General features: G+C 43.8%; 1 protein-coding gene across 1 annotated transcript in view; it reads right to left on the bottom strand.

Annotated features, from left to right (window-relative positions):
• Bmper (BMP binding endothelial regulator) overlaps positions 1-20,567 on the bottom strand; it is a 252,979-nt gene that overhangs the window by 63,121 nt on the left and 169,291 nt on the right. The window contains exons 12-13 of the mRNA XM_038322939.1: positions 19,505-19,834; positions 13,023-13,359 (exon numbers count right to left, since the gene is read on the bottom strand). Coding sequence (XP_038178867.1) covers positions 13,023-13,359; positions 19,505-19,834 — 667 coding nt within the window. The remainder of the gene's footprint in view (positions 1-13,022; positions 13,360-19,504; positions 19,835-20,567) is intronic.

Below are 20,567 nucleotides of genomic sequence, written 5' to 3'. Positions count from 1 at the left end.
ACCCATGCACGCCGACTCCAAGAACACCCATCCCCAGGTGCTGTTGATCCAGAAGAGTGTTGCCATCCTGCTGGCGATCTCAGTTTTTCCAAAGGGCAAGCTGTAACCACAGGCACAGGCCTGTCTTCATGAGAGCAAGTCCTCATTGGCACCAGGGCCCATGCAAGTGACCGCTTCAGTCACTCTGTCTGGGATTTACAAGAGAAACCTCATGTAGTCTCATGAGAACCAATCGGGTAAAGATATTATCTCTCCTTCGAAACGAAAACTATGCAGATTCAGAGGGGCTACAGCCCTTACCCATGACCACTGTCACTTATTCCCTAACTTGTTCCAGAAAAAGTCAGCTTACAGAATGGCACGCACAGTGAAACAAAGTGCAAGTCAGTGAATGGGAAAAACAGGAAAGATAAAAATAAAACCAGGTTTGAGATTAATTTTTAAAACTAAAAGCCATGTCCTAAAGTTGTGTACAGTCAATAGAAATGGGTCACAGACTTGGCCCCGAGTTGTCTGATAAACACTGAGAAAATAGAAAAAGTGTTGCCTGTGGTTTAAGGTTCCAGACCTCTTCTCATGAGGGAAAAACCTTGGATCCTGCTTGAGAACCTTTAATACTTACTTTACACACAATATCTGATACCATCACATACTTCATCTGTGAGGAGCAAAAATAACCTAAGGCAATAAGACACTAATACAAAGAGTCAAGGTATCACACAGAAGCTTCCTTTCCAACAAGAGGTCCTGAGGAAATAAACGACCAGCTGCAGTTGGACACCAATGCTAACCTCAAGTTATATAAAGGGATAATGATGCTCATGTTACTATTGAAGAAAACAAAGGATATTGGCACCAAAAGGGCAAAGATGTATCAAAAATTCTTTCTTTCCCCACCCCCCAAATTGTACTCCTAAGGAAAATAAATCAAAATGCATGACTTCTCTCCTTGGTCCCTGACCTGCACAGTTTGGAAGGGACAGGTCCAACAGTCTTTAAGTGGGGACCTTTCTAGTCTATCTTAAAGAATTAGCTATCCCTTCTGCACCTTCGCCTCAGTTTGATCCCACCAGCCGAAGTAATTTATGAAGAGCACATTGCAGAAATTCTAATCCATTCCAAAGTCATGTCTGTTTTTGTTTTATTTTGTTTTAGGACAAGTATCAATTTCTGCACAAGATAGGAAGTTCTTCCAGATGGTCTAGAAACAACCATGTATAATAAAAGAAAAACACTCCTTCAAGTGAACGCACCAGAAGGCGCAGGTCATTCAGAAGGCAAGCTCCACACCAAGTGGTGTTGCATTTCAGTGAGTGAAATATTAATGATAAACTAGCTTGACACGCACTCAACCTGTGCCAGGATGGGCAAGGGCCCAACATACAGAGTGCCAAATGGGACTGTCACCACAAGCCACATGGCAATGTGATAGCCCCACTCACCGTCTCTGCTTCCACTTCGGTATCCACCCAAGGCGTTGTGAATTCAGCAGCCCATTGTGCTTATTTGTAGGTAGAGGATCTCAGAAGGCAACTAGCCAGTTCGGTTACAAGATGTATTTGACAGCTCCGCCATACCACACTCCCTGTTATTTTATACAAATATCGGGTATAGCAAATTCCCCTTCGGAGCTTGTCTTCTCTACCATGGGGACATTGATTGTATCCTTACCAACTCTCCTCATGCTGACAGTGCCAACTGACAATCTTCCTATGTGCATAATTCAAATCATTCAAAGTCAACTGCCTTCATTCCTACCTGTCACATAACCCTGTTTTCCCCATTGTGTCTACAGGAGCTAGGGATAACCTCATTTCCCATTTTTCACTAGGATGTCTATGAAGAGCTTTATGTCTCTTGTGCAGTCCATGGCAGTCTTGCCAACTGCAGTAGCTTGCCCACAGTAGACACTCATCTGAAAGGTGTGGGAGGGAAGTGAACCAAGTCATAAATTCCTACGAAGTACATAGCAAAAGTGAGACGTAAAACCTGCATCATTGGGGGTAGAATCTGGAACATCCCTGGCCACACTCCCCCACAGGGAACTGGAGCAGGTGTCCCTGCCATGCCAGACACTCCAGCCCCACAGGAGACTGAAGTCCCTTCCCCCTTCTTGGTGCCTCAAGTAACTCTATCGTGAAATGAGAAAGTTGCTACTTATTTAGGCCATGTTATTATAGATTCCCACCTGCAAATAATGAAAATAAATGAAGCTACACCACATTGCTGCCTGCTTACCAGGAAGTAATCAAGTCATTCCCTGAGTAGCCAGGAGAGATGCTACAAAATAATTAGTGTTTTGTGTGCCATGATAACACTCATCCAAATCTGTGTTCAAAAGCCTCTTCTAATTGCATCTCAAAGGTAATTTTCTGAGAAGAAACATGATAAAGTTCTAGAATGTTTATGCATAAAATAAATTCACAGTTAAAATTATAAAATCAAATTAAAAGTGAACTTTACCTTGGGATGGGAAGGTCAGGTAAAGGATGATTAACCCTGCCCAGGGAGTCTTGTCTCTGGACTATCCTGCTTGACACCGACATTGTCTAGCTAAGGTCTTTGATAATCAAATAGGCTAAAAATTGAATTCAGGGTGGGAGAGTGGAGTCATGGAGAGTTCCACCGTTCAGAGGAATTAGAGACAAAAGGCACCATGTTAGACTTCCAGGGAACCAACAGGAAAGATTCTTCCTATGGCCTAAGTGGAGAAGAATGAATGAAAGGCAGAAAATACCCTAAGATTTCAAGTAAAAATGGGAACAGGCTCAATGACAAAAACAAAGCAGAAACAATGTGACTTCGTGTGAAGAAAGTTGATTGGTACCAAGGTAGAAAGCCAGCTGGTGCATCTAGGGCACACTGTTGTGCTACTAAATTAGGGGACTAATTTAAAGTCCTAAAACCAGACAAGAAAGGCCAGGACAGAAACATCCATTGATGAAATTACTGAATCAGTTGTGAGGTCAGACTGAAGGAGGGATGTAGCCAAAAGTCGAAGTGAACTAGAAGTAGGCACTGTACTGGATACTTCTTGGTCAACTTGACACCAGCTAGAATCATTTGAAAGGAGGGAATCTGAATTGAGAAAATGTCTTCATGAGATCTGGCTATAGGGCATTTTCTTAATTAGTGACTGATGGGGAGGATCTAGCCCATTATGGGTGGGTATATCCCTGGGCTGGTGGTACTGGGTTCTAAGAAAGCAGGTTGAGCAAGCCATGAGGAGCAAGTCAGTAAGCAGCACCCTTCCATGGTCTCTGCATCAGTTTCTGCCTCTGGGATAGTACCCTGCTTGAAGTTCCTGTCCTGACTTTCCTTAATGATGAAGAGTGATATGGAAGTTTAAGTCAAATTAGCCATTTTCTCTCAAGTTGCTTTTCGTCATGGTTTTTATCACAGCAACAGAAAGCAGACTAGAACAGAGGCAGAGGCTTGTGCTCACAGGAAGCACCACTGTCCCTCAAAAGATGGGAAGTGCATTGCTGTGGAATAATCCTTCTGTACACAGTGACTATGTGTCACTCTCACTGGTTAATAAACAGCTGGCAGGCCTGTAGTTGGGCAGTAAGTTATCGATGAAAGCCAAATGAGAATGATGGGAAGAAAAAGGGCAGAGCAAGAAGAGTTGCAAACCAGACATAGAGGGAGCAAGATGAACATGCCATGATGATAAAGGTATCACCATGTGTCAAAGCGTAAATAAGGAATTTAGATTAATTTAAAATGTAGGAGCTAGTTAGTAATAAGCCTTAGCTATTTGGCTGAGCCTTTACAATTAATATAAGCCTCTGTGTGTGATAATTTAGAAGCAACTCCTAGAATGGGAAAACTTCATGTACTTAGACGGTGTGTGATAAATGAGCCTGAAGATCAAGACCTTGAACAAAGGCAACTGAAATCCCAGCAGGAAGTATCAGATCCAGAAGGAAGGCCTGCTAAGAAAGCAACCCTTCTAAGGGTGGTTCTGTGTGAAAAATAAAAGTGTAGAAAAGAAAAGATTCTCCAAGAACCTAAAATCCAGGACTGAGAAAAAAGACAATAAATAGTATTATAGCATTGTGTGTGTGTGGGGGGGAGGATATGTGTGCACATATCTCTCTCTCTGTGTGTGTGTATGTGTGTGTGTGTGTGTGTGTATGTATGTGTTACATGTCAAACACCATCAGGAACTCTCAGCCTGTGAGGGAGCATTTACAGCGACTCTAGAAGACATCTGAGCTCTACCTTCAACTTAAATCAATGCAATGAACAAATAAACAAATGAGGGCACACCTAGCAGTCAGGAGCATCGACAAGGACCAAAATCTGGGTCACTACTCTGTATTTGGTAGTCTAGGCTTGGTGATGGGGCTGGTGATGGGGTTGGGGGGAAAAGAATGACTATTTGGGAAGAACATCTTGAATTTTTAAGCTGGTTTTCTAAGCCTGAAATTGTTAATTTGAACAATTGGTGTCTGGTGCCACCTGGTGACCTTAATCCCAGAGTCAATGTAATTAACTCATTGGAAAAGCTAAGCTAGGGAAAGTCAGAACTATAACACCATATTTTTTAATTAGTATGACATTTAACACAGAACTCCAATTCCAGTGGTGGCTCTCAACAGTCATTGCAAGAGTACCAAAAATGTACCAAGCATGCTCTTCTCTGATATAATGGGAATTGACATGGTTTTAATTATAGAATATAGTAGGTAGCTTGATATGATTTTTGCAAGCAAACATGAAGTCCTTGCTCCTTACATATATACCCCATATTATTTTTACAATGAATAGTTACTTTCATTTGCTATGAAAACCAGTGTGGGCCATCAGGACGCTTGTGGTTGCAACTGAAATGAAGCCACTGGCAGCCTCATGACACTAGTACAACTATCCCACTGTTCTTTCATAGCCCATATATTCCTGTCATGCCTCGTGGGTTCCATCTCCCAGCACCTCACTGGGAAAGGACACACCTGTGGGCCTGCCGGGGCTACTCAGCTACTCAGAGCTATAAAAAGCACTGTACAGAGGAAGCAAGGACATTTCCTAGTCTGGGAACCTCCAGAGGGTTCCCCAACATGAACATGCAAAGAAAGCCTGTAGACACCAGGCTCCTCTCAGTCAACCTCCATCCCTAGGGACTCTACCTATTGATGTGGGGCCAATGAGTCTTGATTGGCATCTCTATTGCTGTGAGGAGACAACATGACCAAGGCAACTCTTTTTGGTTTTGTTTTGCTTTTTGTTTGTTTGCTCTTTGTTACTGTTGTTTTATTTTTCAAGACAGGTTTCTCTGGGTAGTCCTGGCTGTCCTGGAACTCCCCCTATAGGTCAGGCTGGACTAAGGCTCACTGAGATCCATCTGCCTCTGCCTCTGCCTCTGCCTCCTGAGGGGTAGGATTAAAGACCAGCACCACCACAGTCCAGCTACCAAGGCAACTCTTATAAAGGAAAACATTTAATTGGGGCTGGCTTATAGTTTTAGAGGTTTAATCCATTATCTTGTTGGCAGAAAACATGGCAGCATGCAGACAGACAATGCTAGGGAAGGAGCTGAGAGTTCTACATCTTGATGGGCAGGCAGCAGAAGCAACTATGTGTCACACGGAGTGTTGTTTTAGCAAAGGAAACACCTAAGCCCAAACACATAGTGATACACTTCCTCAGACAAGACCACTCCTACTTCAACAAAGTCTAATAATACCACTCCCTATGGGGCCATTTTCTTTCAAACCACCAAACAGCTTTCTCTTAGCTCTTCCCTGGTACTCCCTGTAGCCCACATATATTCTTTTGTGGCAACTGCTGACTCTGAGACAATTTGTCTATCAGGGACCTACAGTGGCTACATTAGGTTTGGACTCAGCATGCACAACAGCAACCAAGAATAGAAGACAACAAAGACAAGACCAGATATCCACACCAAGAAGTACTTCAAGCATAACTCCAGATGTCCAGATTCCAGAACAAAAGCAGAAACATGAATGGCCAAAGATTATATGCTTCCTCCAGAAGTCAGTAATGCTACTGCAACAGGTCCTGAGAAAAGCAGTTTAGCTAAATCACAAGACAAGGACTTCAAAATAGCTATTATGAATATGTTCAAAGACTTTAAAAAATATGAATAAATCCCTCAATGAGGTATGTGCAAACACAACAAGTGGTTGAATGAAATATGACAATTTAAGACATAAAAGTGGGCTTTAATAAAGAAATATAATCACTTTTTTAAAAAGCTGAACTATAATTGGAAATGAAAATTTTCAGATGCCAAGCAAAACCTCAGAGGTAAGCCCCACCAGCAGATTAAAAGACACAGAAAAGAGAATCTCAGGTCTTAAAGACAAGGCAGAAGAAATGGATAGGTCAGTCAAAGAGAATGTTAAAGCTAAAAATATCCAGGCACAATACTTCCAGGAAATCTGAGACACCATAAAAAGGCCAAACCTACACATAATACTTATAGAGGAAGTAGAAGAAGTTCAGGTCAATGAAAGAGAAAGTGTTTTTACTAAAAATCATAAGAGAAAAAAACTAAATAAATAAAAATTAAAAACACAATAAAAAAAGAAGAAGTCACCATATTGTGGGGGAGACAATGCCCCCACTAGACATCTTATACCGCCAAGTAAAACCTCCAGTGCCAGGAATGTTAGACATCTTGTTAGGCCATTGAACAAAGGGGTCCTGTGGAGCCACCCAAACTTCATAGGCTATGTCCAAGGCTATCGGTTGCTCTTCACACCCCAATGGTGAGGCCCTAAGTGCTAAGGACAACACTGACTTATGCCATGGACCAGGGGTAAGTCCAGCTGGTGTCCAACTAGTAGCTTTAACCTGGCTGACGAGCATCCGTCCGGATCTTATCCATGGTGCTGGAAGATATTCTGTACACTCCCAGAGGCGAAAGGTAATCATCAATGTCACCGGTTACAAACCCTACAACCTACAACAGTGACCTGCCTGCAGGATATCCTGGCTCAACAATGACACAAATGTTATGTGAATAACTGATTTTTTTTTTTACCTTTCTCCAGATTTTTTTCATACTGTCTGCCAACCTGTAGTCTGACCTTCGCCCGCAGGCTGCATGGACTCTGCATCTCTCTGGGAAACTCAGTTGTGGAGGGGAGCAGAGTTGACACTGGCTGCTAAACATCATTAGGGCACTGTGAGAGGCAGAGGTGCCAAAGGATCTTGGGTTCCTCAGTTGGCATCTGTGGGGAAGCTGAGGGAGATGTGAAGGCACGAGACATGAGCTAGCTGGTTTCACCACTTTCTTCACCGGGATCTCTGTGCGAAGTGAAATATCATTCAGAGAAGTTGCCACCCCTCTGAACTCTACAAGCCCTCAAACTACCAGAGCGTTTAAAAAACACCCCAGAATAACACAAAACATTACTTCATATGACTATTGTTTGAGAAAATGCAAATAGGAAAGTTAAGATTTAAGACACATGTCAACATTCTTAATTCTTAGCATTTTTATATAATTTGATATTAATCATTTGGGGCCCAAACATATTCAACTGGCTATTTAAAGAAACTTTCTATGATTACAAGGGATTTGATCACATCTCAAAATTCTGCATCAAATTATCAAAGGGGTCAAACTGATGTGTGAAGAGAAACAAAAATTAGCAAAATCTTAAGTTTCCTAAAGGATAAAAAAAGCATTGACTGGCATGCATTTATCTTTTATTCTTTTATAAGGTGGAAATTTTCAAATGTTTAGACAACAGACAATTTATTAGAAAAGATACTGAGTTAAGTAAAAGATCAAAATGAAATAAGTTATAAATCTTAGACTTTCCAAAAGTAAATAATTCACAGAGACCAAATTATTTTGGCTTTATGGAAAAAAATATCATGTATAGAATCTGTTTGTTGTAAGCTTCATAAACTTAAGGACACTCAGAAGAGGAAACACTGAGAGACATACATTTCACGTTCTCACAAACACATAGGTGTGTGTGTGTGTGTGTGTGTGTGTGTGTGTGTGTGTGTGTGTGTGTGTGTGAAAGAGAGAGAGAAACAACTTTCTTCTTCATCAATAAGGGACAGATACAGAAGGATAAGAAAAGGATAAAATAAAATTCCAACATAATTCATGCTAGTGGTACCTTCCCATATAAAGGCAATAGTTCCTCATCCTGTAATAACTCAGAAAACACATCAAAGCCATGATTCTGAGCACTTGGGGTGATTGCAGAAATTCCACCTGTGCTTTCAAGTACACGATGCAGAAACTATGGTATGTCAGGTGACTGTTGTTTCTGTCTTCCCTCTCCAACAAACGTCACGGCACAGCAATGGCCATGTGGTCCTGACTAGCACTTCTTTCAGTCTCATGAAAAAGAAACTGTTCATTTTCAAACGGTTCATTTTTAAGTTGTTCAAGGTTTTTGCCAGCAAGAACCTAAAACATCAGGTTGCTGTAATGAGATCAGGAATTACCAGTGATTAGAGAATTAAAGAGCTGACTGGGGCTCAGGAAGGTCCCTGTGAAAAATCAGGCATGTAAGATGGGGACACAATGGACGTGAGCAATCTGTCTGCCACGTGCCCACCATCTTCACCCCTCAGAACGACGATGACCTTGCCCATGCTAGATGGGGCGTGTGGAGCTTTGTTGGCTTTGCAGTGGCTCCAGCTGGAGAGGGACAGCCTTCTGATTGTCTCCAGCTCGTTCTCACTGGGTTAGTAGCTTATTCTCAATCTCCTGTTTCAGAAAGTCAACCCCAAACCCCACAACTGTGCATCTCTTGAGCATCACAGAGCAATTGCCTTTCTGTGTGGGACTTCATTTCTGTTCTTTTAAGAAAGGAGGAAGACTCAGGAGCTCCCCAACACCGTCCCTCCCACTTCAGAGTGAGGGAGGACACACCCTTCTGTGGAGGCAGGGTGGTCGTAGGCTGTGTGACTGGCAGGACTGTCTAAATCTCTTCTCCAAACTGCTCCTGTTTTTTCCAGAGAAGAGAAGAAGCCCCAAGGCCACTCCACACCATACGAGGCCACTGACAGGCAGAACGCAAGTCAATTTCCCACCATATCCCACCTTAGTCTGCGTGCTCAAAGGCATCAAGAGCATGCCTGACTTGGCCCAGGCTCGCCACATCAAGCCCCTGACAGAAACACTATGTACTATGTTGCTATGGCTGCTGCAGACCTTTTAAAGGACAGAAGGGTGAAACCACCTGGCTACTGATGGAGTCAGTTCCTTCTGGTTTTGTGCACTGAATTAGTTCCTTGGGATATGTGCCAAAACCAAGTTGTTCTCCTGCTGAACTCAAAGGAGTTAGCACTAATTAAATCACCAGAGGCAAATGACATGGGAATTTGGAGAAAAAAAAAAAAAAAAAAAACTCCATGTCCCGGCTCTATGATTTTAGTTTTCAGTGAAATCCTTTGATGAGATAGGCAGATGAGGCCAAATAATGGTACAGACACTCCATCCCATTTTCAGCAGGGAGAAGAGTCCAAGCCTTCAACTAGAGTGGGAGCACTTCCAAGGCAGGCCCTTTTCATCTTTGTTGTCTAATTGATAGTAGAGGACATGGTGGCAGCCAACAATCCCAGCACCTTCAGCTCTTTGGTTCAAACCTCATTAAATATGAATAGCAGCTCTTATTGTCCCCGCTCCACAGACAGATGAAGCAAGGCTGGTAGAGGAAGGCTGGACGGCCTGATGGTTCTGAAAGCGGGGAGTCCACAATACAGATACTCCCAATAACTATATTCTCCCAAGTCCAACCAGACATCAAGATTCCAAATAAAGCCTGGGACGTCCAGGTGGTTAACTCATCCACAATCTCTAATTAGGACTCAGTAGGAAAGGGGTGGAGCCAATCTCAGGGGCAGAACAAGGGGGGGAAAGAAGGGAACCCAGAGGATTCGAATTATAACAGGAAAATGGCTGAAGGAACTGAATTTTGACTGAAGCCAAATGGTTTGGCAGATGCAGCCATGCTTGGGGATCTGTGATGACAGGGACAGTCTTTTTCCATCCCACTTTGAGCTGGCTTTAGAGAACTTTATCTTTTATGTCCAAAGATCAAATTAAAATAAAAAGATCACATTTAATGAGAGCTAAGGGAAATAAAGTGGTGGCAATTAAAGAGTAAAAATAACTTCTCTGTGGTTGCAGACCACAGGAGTTTCCTAGTTTTAAGAGGCCACAGGCAAATCACTTAAACAAGGCCTTTTGGGCTGCATTCCTCTCGTGTTTCCTCCCACACCCATGGCAGCTAAAGTTAGAGGCAGCCGTGGCTCTTGAACTCCTGGAACGGTGTAGTAACCAGAAGTGCAGCAGGCCAAACCCATCAACTTACAAACGCAGCTTTGTTGCAAGGAAGTCAAATGCAAGACCCTATGCAGTGCACCATGGGCGTGACCCGGAGTTAACGGGGGTAAAAGACGAAGCCCTAATCTTAATGAGATCCTTTTCTTTCTCTGACCTCAAACAGACTTTTCTACTGTTCCCTGACTGGGGCCATGCAGTCTCATAGTTGATCCATGTCCAGGGAATTCTCACTCAGCGCCTTAGTTTTCCACGTGCAGATTGGATCCGAACTAGACCACGAAGCACATGTGAATTGTCTCTCAGACCTAGGATAACCCAGCTCCCTCAAACACAAAACAGAGGCCTGACTGATCTGAGATTCCATTTCAGTCAGGACCTGTACTCAACAGGCTTGCTGTCAGGCAGTCGTCAATCTTCAGATTGGGTTAGGTACCAAAAAACATCTGCAGCTTAGAGATGGTTTCCCAGAACACCTGCAGACACACAATCACATCTGCCCAAAGAAGACAAGTTTCCCAGAACACCTGCAGACACACAATCACATCTGCCCAGAGAAGACAAGCTTCCCAGAACACCTGGAGACACACAATCACATCTGCCCAGAGAAGACAAGCTTCCCAGAACACCTGGAGACACACAACCACATCTGCCCAGAGAGGACAAGCTTCCCAGAACACGTGCAGGCACACAAACAGATTTGCCCAGAGAAGACAAGCCTGGTAAATTTAAAATTTACCAATTCCAGACAAGATGAGTTACTGAGCAGAAAGAAGTGGGGGTGGTTACTCTATAATTTAAAGCCTAACCCCACATCTGATAGAGGATTAATATCCAAAATACATAAAGAACTCTAGAAACTAAATATCAACAAACCAGTCTAACTGAAAAATGGGGTATGGATTTAAACAGAGAATTCTTCATAGAAGAATCTCGAATGGCTGTGAAACACTTAAATGTTCAACATCCTTAGTCATCAGGGAAATGCAAATCAAAAGCACTGTGAGATTCTGTCTTCTACTCTCAGAATGGTTAAGCTCAGTAACACAAGTGACAGCTCCTGCTGATGATCATGTGGAGAAAGGGGAGCATCCTCTATTGCTGGTGGGAATGCAAATTTGTACAGCCACTGTGGAAATCAACAGGGCAGTTCCTCAGAAAATTGGAAATCAATCTACCTCAAGACCACTCTTTGGTATATACCCCCAAAACACTCCATCCTACCACAAGGACACTTGCTCGACTATGCTCATAGTGGCTTTATTTATAATAACCAGAAACTGGGAATAACCTAGATGTTCCTCAGCTGAAGAAATGGATAAAGGAAATGTGGTACAGGAACATTTACACGATGGAGCATTACTCAGCTGTTAAAAAAAATGACATCTTGAGATTTGCAGGCAAATGGATGGGAGTAGAAAAAAATCCTGAGTGAGGCAACTCAGACCCAAAAAGACGAACTTATATGTATTCACTGTTCAGTGGATATTAGCTGTTAAGTAAAGGATAATCATTCTACAATCCACAGTCCCAGAGAGGCTAAGTAGCAAAGAAGGCTCTGGGGGATGCATGGATCCCTCTGGGAAGGGGACTGGAGGCGGTTAAAGATGGAAACTGGAGGATTCAGGTGGTGGAGGAAGAAATGGCAGGAAATAATATGGGGAGAAATAACTGGAACTGGGGGGCAGGGCAGCATTGAAACCTAGTGCAATGGAGATTTCCTAGACTCTATGAGGGTGTCTAGCAAGGATTCTTAGTAATGGAGGTATGGAGCCTGAACTGGCCATCTTCTGTAACCAGACAAGGCTTGCAGGGTTGGAACTGGGACACCAATCCTGCCACCAAACCTCTGACCTACAACCTGTCCTGCCTGCAAGATGTCCTGGGACAATGGTGGCCCAAAGCGACTGATCTGAGGCCCATGCCACAAGAGGGACCCCATACCTAACACTGCCTAGATGGCTAGAACCATAAGTTGAATAGCATAGAGACCGAGAGGAGAACCAAACATGACTATCCTCCCCACAAAACAAAAAAACAATTAAATGATTCCTAAGTATACTCTGCTATACTCATAGATCAATGCCTACCCAGTTATCAGAAAGGCTTCCTCCAGCAGCTAATGGGAGCAGATGCAGACCCAGAGCTAAACATTAGGCAGAGCTCTGGGAGCCCCTAAGAAGAAGGGGAAGAGGGATTAGAGGAGCCAAAGGGGTAAAGGACACCACAAGAACACAGCCCCCACAATCAATTGAGCAGAACTCATAGTAACTCAGAGACAAAAGTGGCAATCACATATATGTTATGGTTGTTAGCTTGGGTTTTTTTGTGGGTAACAAAAACAGTATGAATGGGGTATCTCTGACCTTTTTTTGGCCTTTTCTTGGGACTCTTCACCTCCCACTGAGTTCCCTCATCCAGCCTTGATATGAGTTTTTCTTTTTTGTATTTATTTTGTTTTGTTTTCTTTTCTTTTTTTACCTACTCTTACTGCAACTTGTTATAACATGTTCGGTTGATATCCCAGGCCTCCTTTGTTCTGAAGGGAAACAGAAAGGTGGGTCTGGGAGAGAGGGAATTTGTGGGGGGAACTGGGAGAAGTAGAGGGAGGGAAACCTTTGGTCAGAAAGTACTGTATGAAAGAAGAACAAATAAACGAAAGACAAAAAGACACGACATACTTGGTTCCAAGGTCAAGCATATAATCCAAGCCTGGGCCTCAGCACACTGAACTCACCTGTAGAAAGTGGTATAGTCCACCGTTGAATGGCAGGTCTGAAACTCCCAGGACTTGAGTTTCTGGCATTCCCGATGGGCTCGGAGCTTCACCTTCACTGTGCCTTGGCACAGCTCAGGCACTGGTTTTCTCTGTGGCCTGTTGCAGAATTCATTGGACTCCACCCTCCACGACTCAGCAAAGTCATCCACGTCGAACTTGAAGTTTCCATCCCCACCAATCAGGTCATCACGTTTATGTCCATTGTAGTTGCCACAGAGACCGCAGAGTTTGCCCTTGAGATGGGGGGCAGCCATGACCTCCACAAAACTGTCTCCATCCCAGGATATCTCCAGACCTAGAAGACAAGAGGACAGAAGGATCACCCACCTCAGAACATACCAACAATTCTCAGATTTATGCATCTTTACCCAGTTCGCTGCCTTCAGATCAGCCTTCAGTGAGCAACCCTGGCTACTGTCCCAACCCTTAATGGCCTTTAATCTCAATCCACATTTGACCACATTCAATCTTACATAAATTAAATAAATGATTTTATTGAGAGATCTTAGGAATTATCAACTGTATAAAGTTTCCCTTTGTAATATCTTCTGTAGAGTCTCACTTCCATTGAAAACTACTATCACTATAGTATTCTAGAGATTATTATTTTTAATTTTTCCTAAAGTAGTTGTGTTTGTCCAAATTGTGTCCTTGCTTCTGCAATGATGACAATAATATGGAAACACAATGAAATGAGCATTGTACCCCTAATGCCTTCTTCATGTCCTTATCCAAATACTCGCCTGTGTACCTATTCCTTTAAATATCAAGGGATATTTCTAAACTGTCTACTATAAAGAGAATATGAAGAGAACACCTATATAAGCTGTGCCTGTATATTCAGAAGATGATACTTGAGTCCTTGACAGTATTCACTCCTTGTTATGTATAGACTCCTGAGACACAGGCCACCAACAGACACCTCCTGGAGGTGAATGGCTGGGGCCTTTTACTTCAGTGCCTCCATCCTGGGATGTGTACAGTATCTGAGGAGGTACTGCAGACCACCAGGAGGTGGACAAAATTTCTTCTTGTATATCTACATCAGACCAGTGCTTCTTTTCTCGCTCACAAAGTCTTCACTCCAGAGGACAAAGAACACCCTTCTTGTTTTGCTGAACTGAGTAAAGGGCGTCAAGATTTGTATGAAAACATGGAACCAGAAATGCTAGGCTAGGTTTTGAGAACATCTCTAACCGATGACATCTCCGAAGAGTGAACTTCTATGACACATGTAGGAGAGCCAGGCTATATTATAGTGCCATGGTACAGATAAGTCTGACTAGGCAGTCAAGAAGAAACCCCTGAAGTCCACTCTGATGCTGAATGTGAAGCTACTGCCCTCAAGAGAAAGGAGAATTTTGTGTGAAAAGCCGTTAAAGGTTTGACATGAAGAAAATGATTAACTTTTCCTACTTTTCTAAGTGCCCAGTGGAACCATCTTGCCTGACTAATATCTAGCAGGGCCCAAGCCCCACGGTGACCGCTGAAAAGCCACCATAGCAAGAATATCCTGAGAGCCTCAACAACACATTTGTGTGCTGTCTGCCCTGGACATCTTCATCACTGTCGTTGTCCACTAAAAGCAGCAGTCTGAGAGGAAGCCTTCTACACAGAAGAGTCCCTGCCCCCTCCTGATTTTCTCATGTAGCTACCCTTGGGCTCCTAATAAAACCAGTCTTTCATTTTGCTTGTTCTGAGCCTCTGAAAAGTGGAGAAGTGACTTTCCCCCTAAAATCTATTGTCTTCGTTCCCAAATTGCCAACTAGGCAGACAAGCAAATGTTTGCAGATGAGATGAGGGTGAATCTGAGGAAGGAAAAAAAGGAAGGGAGGGAAGAAAAGAGGGAGGGAAGGAGAGAAGAAAAAAAGGATGCAACTTAGCTAGGTAGATGGAGGGAAAAGAACTGGTCTTTCACAAGGCAATGCCTTCAGGGTACCAGAGGAGACATGAGAAAGAGATCCAGAGGACAAATCGTAGACCAGAATTTCCTAGGTATGAACATGCTCACAAAGGAAAGAAGGCGAGTCAATCCCATGAGGAAGCCAAAAGACAGAGTTACTCTATGGAGAGGTATTGGCAAAAATCAACCAGTGGCCCCAAACTGAGATTTGTAAAGGAAAAACAAAAACAAACAACAACAACAACAACAACAAAAAAAAAACCAAGGAAACCACTGTGCACTAAATGGAAGGAATAGAGCATTCTAAATCCAAGGCAAATGGTTGAATAGCTTCTTGGTTAAGAGAAAAGGCTGAGTTCAAAGAAGCAACTTAATAGATTTGGAAAAGAATTAAAGAAGGCCATAGGCAAAGTGTCTCAGGAGAAATTTGGTGAATATGAACAGTGATGGCACTATACAAGAGAGAAGGGACATAGGACTGGGGCACGCACACTGCTCCTGGCATGTGGTACTGTGTAACACAGTGCCAACCATGAGAGCCACAGCTTTTTTTCAATACCATGTCCACGTCTCTACACTCATCCGAGTACCTGGCTCCCAGAATACACTCCATAAATGAAGGCATCAATCCTGGGATGCTATTCCTGTGACTCTGTAAAGCCAACTAAATTCTGAGTTTCACGCTAGTTAAGGCACTGAAATAACTGTTTTGAAAGAAGGTAAACACAGTATAAAATGATTTGCAGTATGCTCTCCAAGGTGCAGAAGAAACCTGATGTCTCAAGCCTGCAGCAGGGTTGTAACTCAGCAAGAAAAATGAGGGGAGAAAATCAGTTCCATCCCAAGTCCAACTTTTAGAGCACAATTCCAAAGATTTTCCATGTTGCACAATTTTCCAAACTGCAAGCCTCTTTCTTAGACAGCAGGCAAACACTGCTCTTCCAAGTACCACAGAGAATGAGGAATTTACTCCCAAGGGGGCCCATTGTCACCAATGACAATGGTAAAATTGACTCTGAACCTTTGAGCAACTTAGTCCTGCAAATTCAGTAAGTGGTAGAGAACAAGCATATTACTGTGTTCCCCTTCTACAGGGCCTAGTGGTCTGCACATGCTTGGAGATGTGTAGACTCACTGTGTCTTTAATAAGCTCTGCTCAAAACTCATGACATCTCATTCATAAAACATAGTCCCTGAAGTGTTCATCTTTCTATGTTACTAGCACGTTGAGATTACCCCTGGCCAGTGCCAGGCTTCATACAGGGAGAAAGGAATTTTCTACAGATGTCTTTGTGTGTCATGCTATCATTTCTGTCTGTGTCTGTGTGAATGCGTTTACCCTCGATGAGAGTAAAATCCCTCTGGCGCAGCAGAGTTATGAGAGGCCAAAAGCTAATCAGCTGCAACTGAGGGACGGACTCTTCTTGATGGGCTTTTAAATGGGCGTCTCAAGAGAGGAAAACATCAGGACAGGGTTCAAGGGGCAGGAGGTGGCCCCTTCTGCAGCTGGGATGACTTCCCCAGTGCTCTGCCTGAGAAACTGGGTAGAAATAGCTAGCTAGTCATGAGCGGGCTAAAACTGAAGCACACGCGGTGGCATGCGGGCCTGCGAGCAGCAGCCACATTCCTTCCACTGTAGGGAGGGCCCTCCTCACCAGTGGGTCTTTCCCAACCTGCTTTTTTGTATTGTTTTGGTTTCTGGTTACTGACGCTTTCTCTACAGTCCACTTAAAAATAGCAGAAGCTGTAAAAAGTCTGTACATGTTCCAGAGTGAGTTAGAAAACTTGATGATTCTTTTGTTCAGGTTTAATACCAGGATACATTCTGAGTTCAACAAGTATACAGCTGTACAGAAATGTAGTTCAAAGCATGTTCCTCGTGAATGGACACTTTTGGGCAGACCTTATGTACTCAGGGAGAGCTGATGAAGAAACTTGATGACAGAAAAAAAAGTTTAGATTTCTATTACTGGCTAAGAACTCAGTTGGGAGAGGGTGTGTGGTGGACCGGGAGCAATGCCGCTAAGACCAGTCATTAGCAGGTAGGCAGCAGCAGCCTGATTCCGCCACACTGCCACCACCTGGACAGATTCCATCATCAACTGCTAAGTCTCTAAACCACAAAGACAAAAGCAGCAGCCTCTCTTCCTGCCCTGTCCCGGCTGTGGGCCTTGGGTAAACTGCTGTTCTGAAGACAGTACCCTTTGATCTAGACGAGGAACCAACACAAAACTCAGAGGAAGATGAGCACTCAGAGGAAATGCCATTATATTTGAACTAGACAAGCAATGGGTGATTAAGGTGAAAATATCCTTAAGGGGTAGTTCAAACTGAGATAGCTAGATCAGCGCGGGAACACTGCGGTCTGGAAAACCAGTCATTTCATTCAAAGCCCAGTGGAAAGGAAGTCAAGTGCTCAAAAGAACTAGCTCTTCTCTGGGGAGCAGGCTCGCGTGATCTGTGCCCTGCAATCGTTCGGCTGGGTGTGAGGGGTGCCGTACAAATCACTTGCATCACGGAAAGAGAGATGGAAACATAAAAGAAATTGGAAGATCGAGCTTCAGGTCCAGGGCAGTAAAATTCACTAATCTGATTATGATATTTATGAGCTATCATTATTTTCTTAGCAGCCCTGACTGTCCTTTTACTCATTTTTTTACAACATGGAATCGTACAAAGGACATACTTATTCCATAAGGTTTTGCCAGCCGTACATGAAACAGGACTGAACCTCCTAGGCTGTTAGTAATCTTCCAGTACTTCTTTGAGAGCTGGGCCATGACTGACTAATAATTTCCATATCAGTATGATCCATTGTGTCTCACTGGCTTGCAAGCAGATATGCAGGACGCTTCTAATTACTTCTGTGTAGTAACAGCCCATTTTGGATATACTTTACAGGGAGACAAGATGTCGGCTCCTTTAAAGGAAGGAGCTGGGGTCTGAGTTTTAGATATTTAGAAAACTAGATGATTCTTGTAATTTGGATATAAGAAGAGCTGTCTAAACTTTCTGAGAAGGGCCTAAGTGCCTTGGTTGAACGAGTGCAGCACTTCACACCCGAGAGGGATATTTTCTTCTTTCTTGAATGTCCCTGTACATTAACATTTAGCACCTAAAAGCTCCACGTTGGCCTCATGCCCTGCTTAGGTGAGCTGGCATTCTAGAGATGTAAGTCAGTTTATCAAAATATATACTTGACTTGAATTGTAACAGTTGCAATGGTTCTGAAGCAACAGCAGCAACAACAAAGAAACCACTAAATAAACTAGAACTCAGTTGATGATTTTCCATTATTAAATTCTCATCAGTGAGCAAGAGAAAAGAAAAAAAAGGTGTGCCCATTCTTTAAAGAATTAGAGTCTACCAGGAGACCTCACAAGCAATATCCAACTACTGTCGTGCATTAACCAAAGGTGGCACGCCAGAAACCACACAGATGAGATGGTAGTACAAACTAATTCTCTGAGGATGATAGAGAAAAAAACTAGATTCTGCTTCCAAAACAATTTCTTGAGGTGACCGAGTAGACCACTGGCAACTGAGAACAGCTTGATCATGGGGTGGAAATTCTCAGCACCCTGGGCCTAAGGCCACTGCCAAGAAATCAGTCATCGTCTCTATGCTTCTGAGGTCCAGCTGGGGATATTCTTCCAAAGCCAGCCTCAACGTGTCGTGTGGCAGAAGCAATGCTCCTAGCTATCGGGTAGAACATCCTCTCCATGTTAGAGCACACGGGCCTGCTGAGTACACGTGGCCCCATCACTATCTCTCAACTGCATGCGCACACAAGGTTACTGCATTCTTCCCAGCACAAGAGGACCAAAGGAAATTGGGCGCACCTGAGAACAAGCCCTTCTGTGGTGAACACTGATAGGGGCTTTCTGCTGTTCAGGTTTGTTTTTAAGGTGCTAGGAACTGAAGCTGGGGCCTCACAGCAGCTAGGCAAACACGCCACCATAAAACTGTGTCTCTGTCTCTCCTTTTACCTTTTCTCTTGAGCTCGTGATTCTCTTTCGTCAGACCCCCACAGAGCTGGAGAGCCCGCAGGTGGGGCTCCCCCTGCTCTCTTTTGAACAGCAACAAGGACTAAAGCTGTTTACTTCTGAGAACCCTCCCACCAGGTTTGGACAGTTACTACCAAGGAAACCCTCCTTCTCACAGATGTGAAACTGCACATGGCTGGCTGATCTAAGAGACACTTGACAGTTCCAAGCTGGACATCAGTGCCCTAAAATAGCAACAAAGCTGCAGGGAGGTTACTTGGAGGGTACCGCTGATATTTTTAGAACGAGAGTGGAAAGGTTCTGGGTGTCCAAAAAAGTGCCAAGATTGGTGTGGCTGGTGTCCAGGTGCAAGGCTCTGCATGGTACAAATGCCCATGGTAATTTCATAGCCTCTTCGGGGTGTGCCTCTCCCGCAGATGGGCAGGAGACAAGGCTGGTTCCCCCGCGCAGGAAGGAGACACAGTCCAGAAGCTGCTGTTGGCACAGTGAGCAGAATACAGGTCAGAGGGAGGCCACTGAAGAAGCCCCACCTGCTCTGGTGGTCACTTTCAAGAGGTAGCCGTCCAGGTCGATGTGGAAGTGGGGCGTGTGGCAGGGCAGTGCAATGCGGGAGCCGTTCCAGCGCACAGTGAGGTGCTGTTGCAGGCTAACGGTGCTGTCGCCCAGCACCAGCTCCACAGACTTGGTCCAGGAGAAGGAACGGGTCCGGCGCGCATCGTTCTTCACCAGTACCTGAAAGGGTGAGGCAGGGGAGGAGCAGTCTTTTGTCAAAACATACTGACAAGTCCCCTGAAAGTTAAATGTCCGTCCGTCAAACGTGTTGTAGTGTGGATCTCCGAAGACTGTGCAAACGCCGGGCTCTGCGAATGAGAGAGACCAAAGTAGGGTCACAACCAAGGCAGAGGTGCAGAGAAATCAGAAATCCCCAAAGTTAAGCCGCGAGAGCGCCTACCAGCAGGAGGCGTGGGAGGGATTCATTAAAGTAATCGTGGTTTAGAAAGGGCTGGGTGTTATACAAAGTTTTGCTTGTTTTTCTTGCGCTTCCTATAGTGTGTCCACATTTAAAGAAGATTCCTAATGCAACAGAATTCTCAGAACATCTCTCTGCTGCAGCCTGGCGTTCTTCCCTGAGTAAAGGAATTGCACTAAGGCCTCACTCCATAACACACATAAACAAGAAATCAAACATTACATAAACAGCAGCAAAACTATACCACATGAAAACAAGAAATATCAGTTGTTGTATTTCTTAATTTGAGATTCTCTCTCTATCTCTCTATCTCTCTCTCTGTGTGTGTGTGTGTGTGTGTGTGTGTGTGTGTGTGTGTGCAGCACAGTGTTGCTGAAAAGGCAAGGAAAGACTTTTGGATCCCCTGGAGTTGGAGTGATAGAGCTTGTAGGTTGCCCAGTGTAGGTTATAGGAATTGATTCGGGTCCTCTAAAATGGGTCCTATAAAAGAACAGTACATGCTCATTTTTTAAAACTATTTTTATTTTATACTATTGATGCTTTGCCTGCATGTATGTCTCTGTGAGGGTGTCAGAGCCTTGGAACTGGAGTTAAAGACAGTTGTGAGCTGCCATGTGGGTGCT

The sequence above is a fragment of the Arvicola amphibius genome, chromosome 3, assembly GCF_903992535.2.
Source record: "Arvicola amphibius chromosome 3, mArvAmp1.2, whole genome shotgun sequence".
Classification (NCBI taxonomy): Eukaryota; Metazoa; Chordata; class Mammalia; order Rodentia; family Cricetidae; genus Arvicola; species Arvicola amphibius.
Note: the sequence above shows the minus strand (reverse complement) of the source record. Positions and strands in the feature narration are given on the sequence as shown.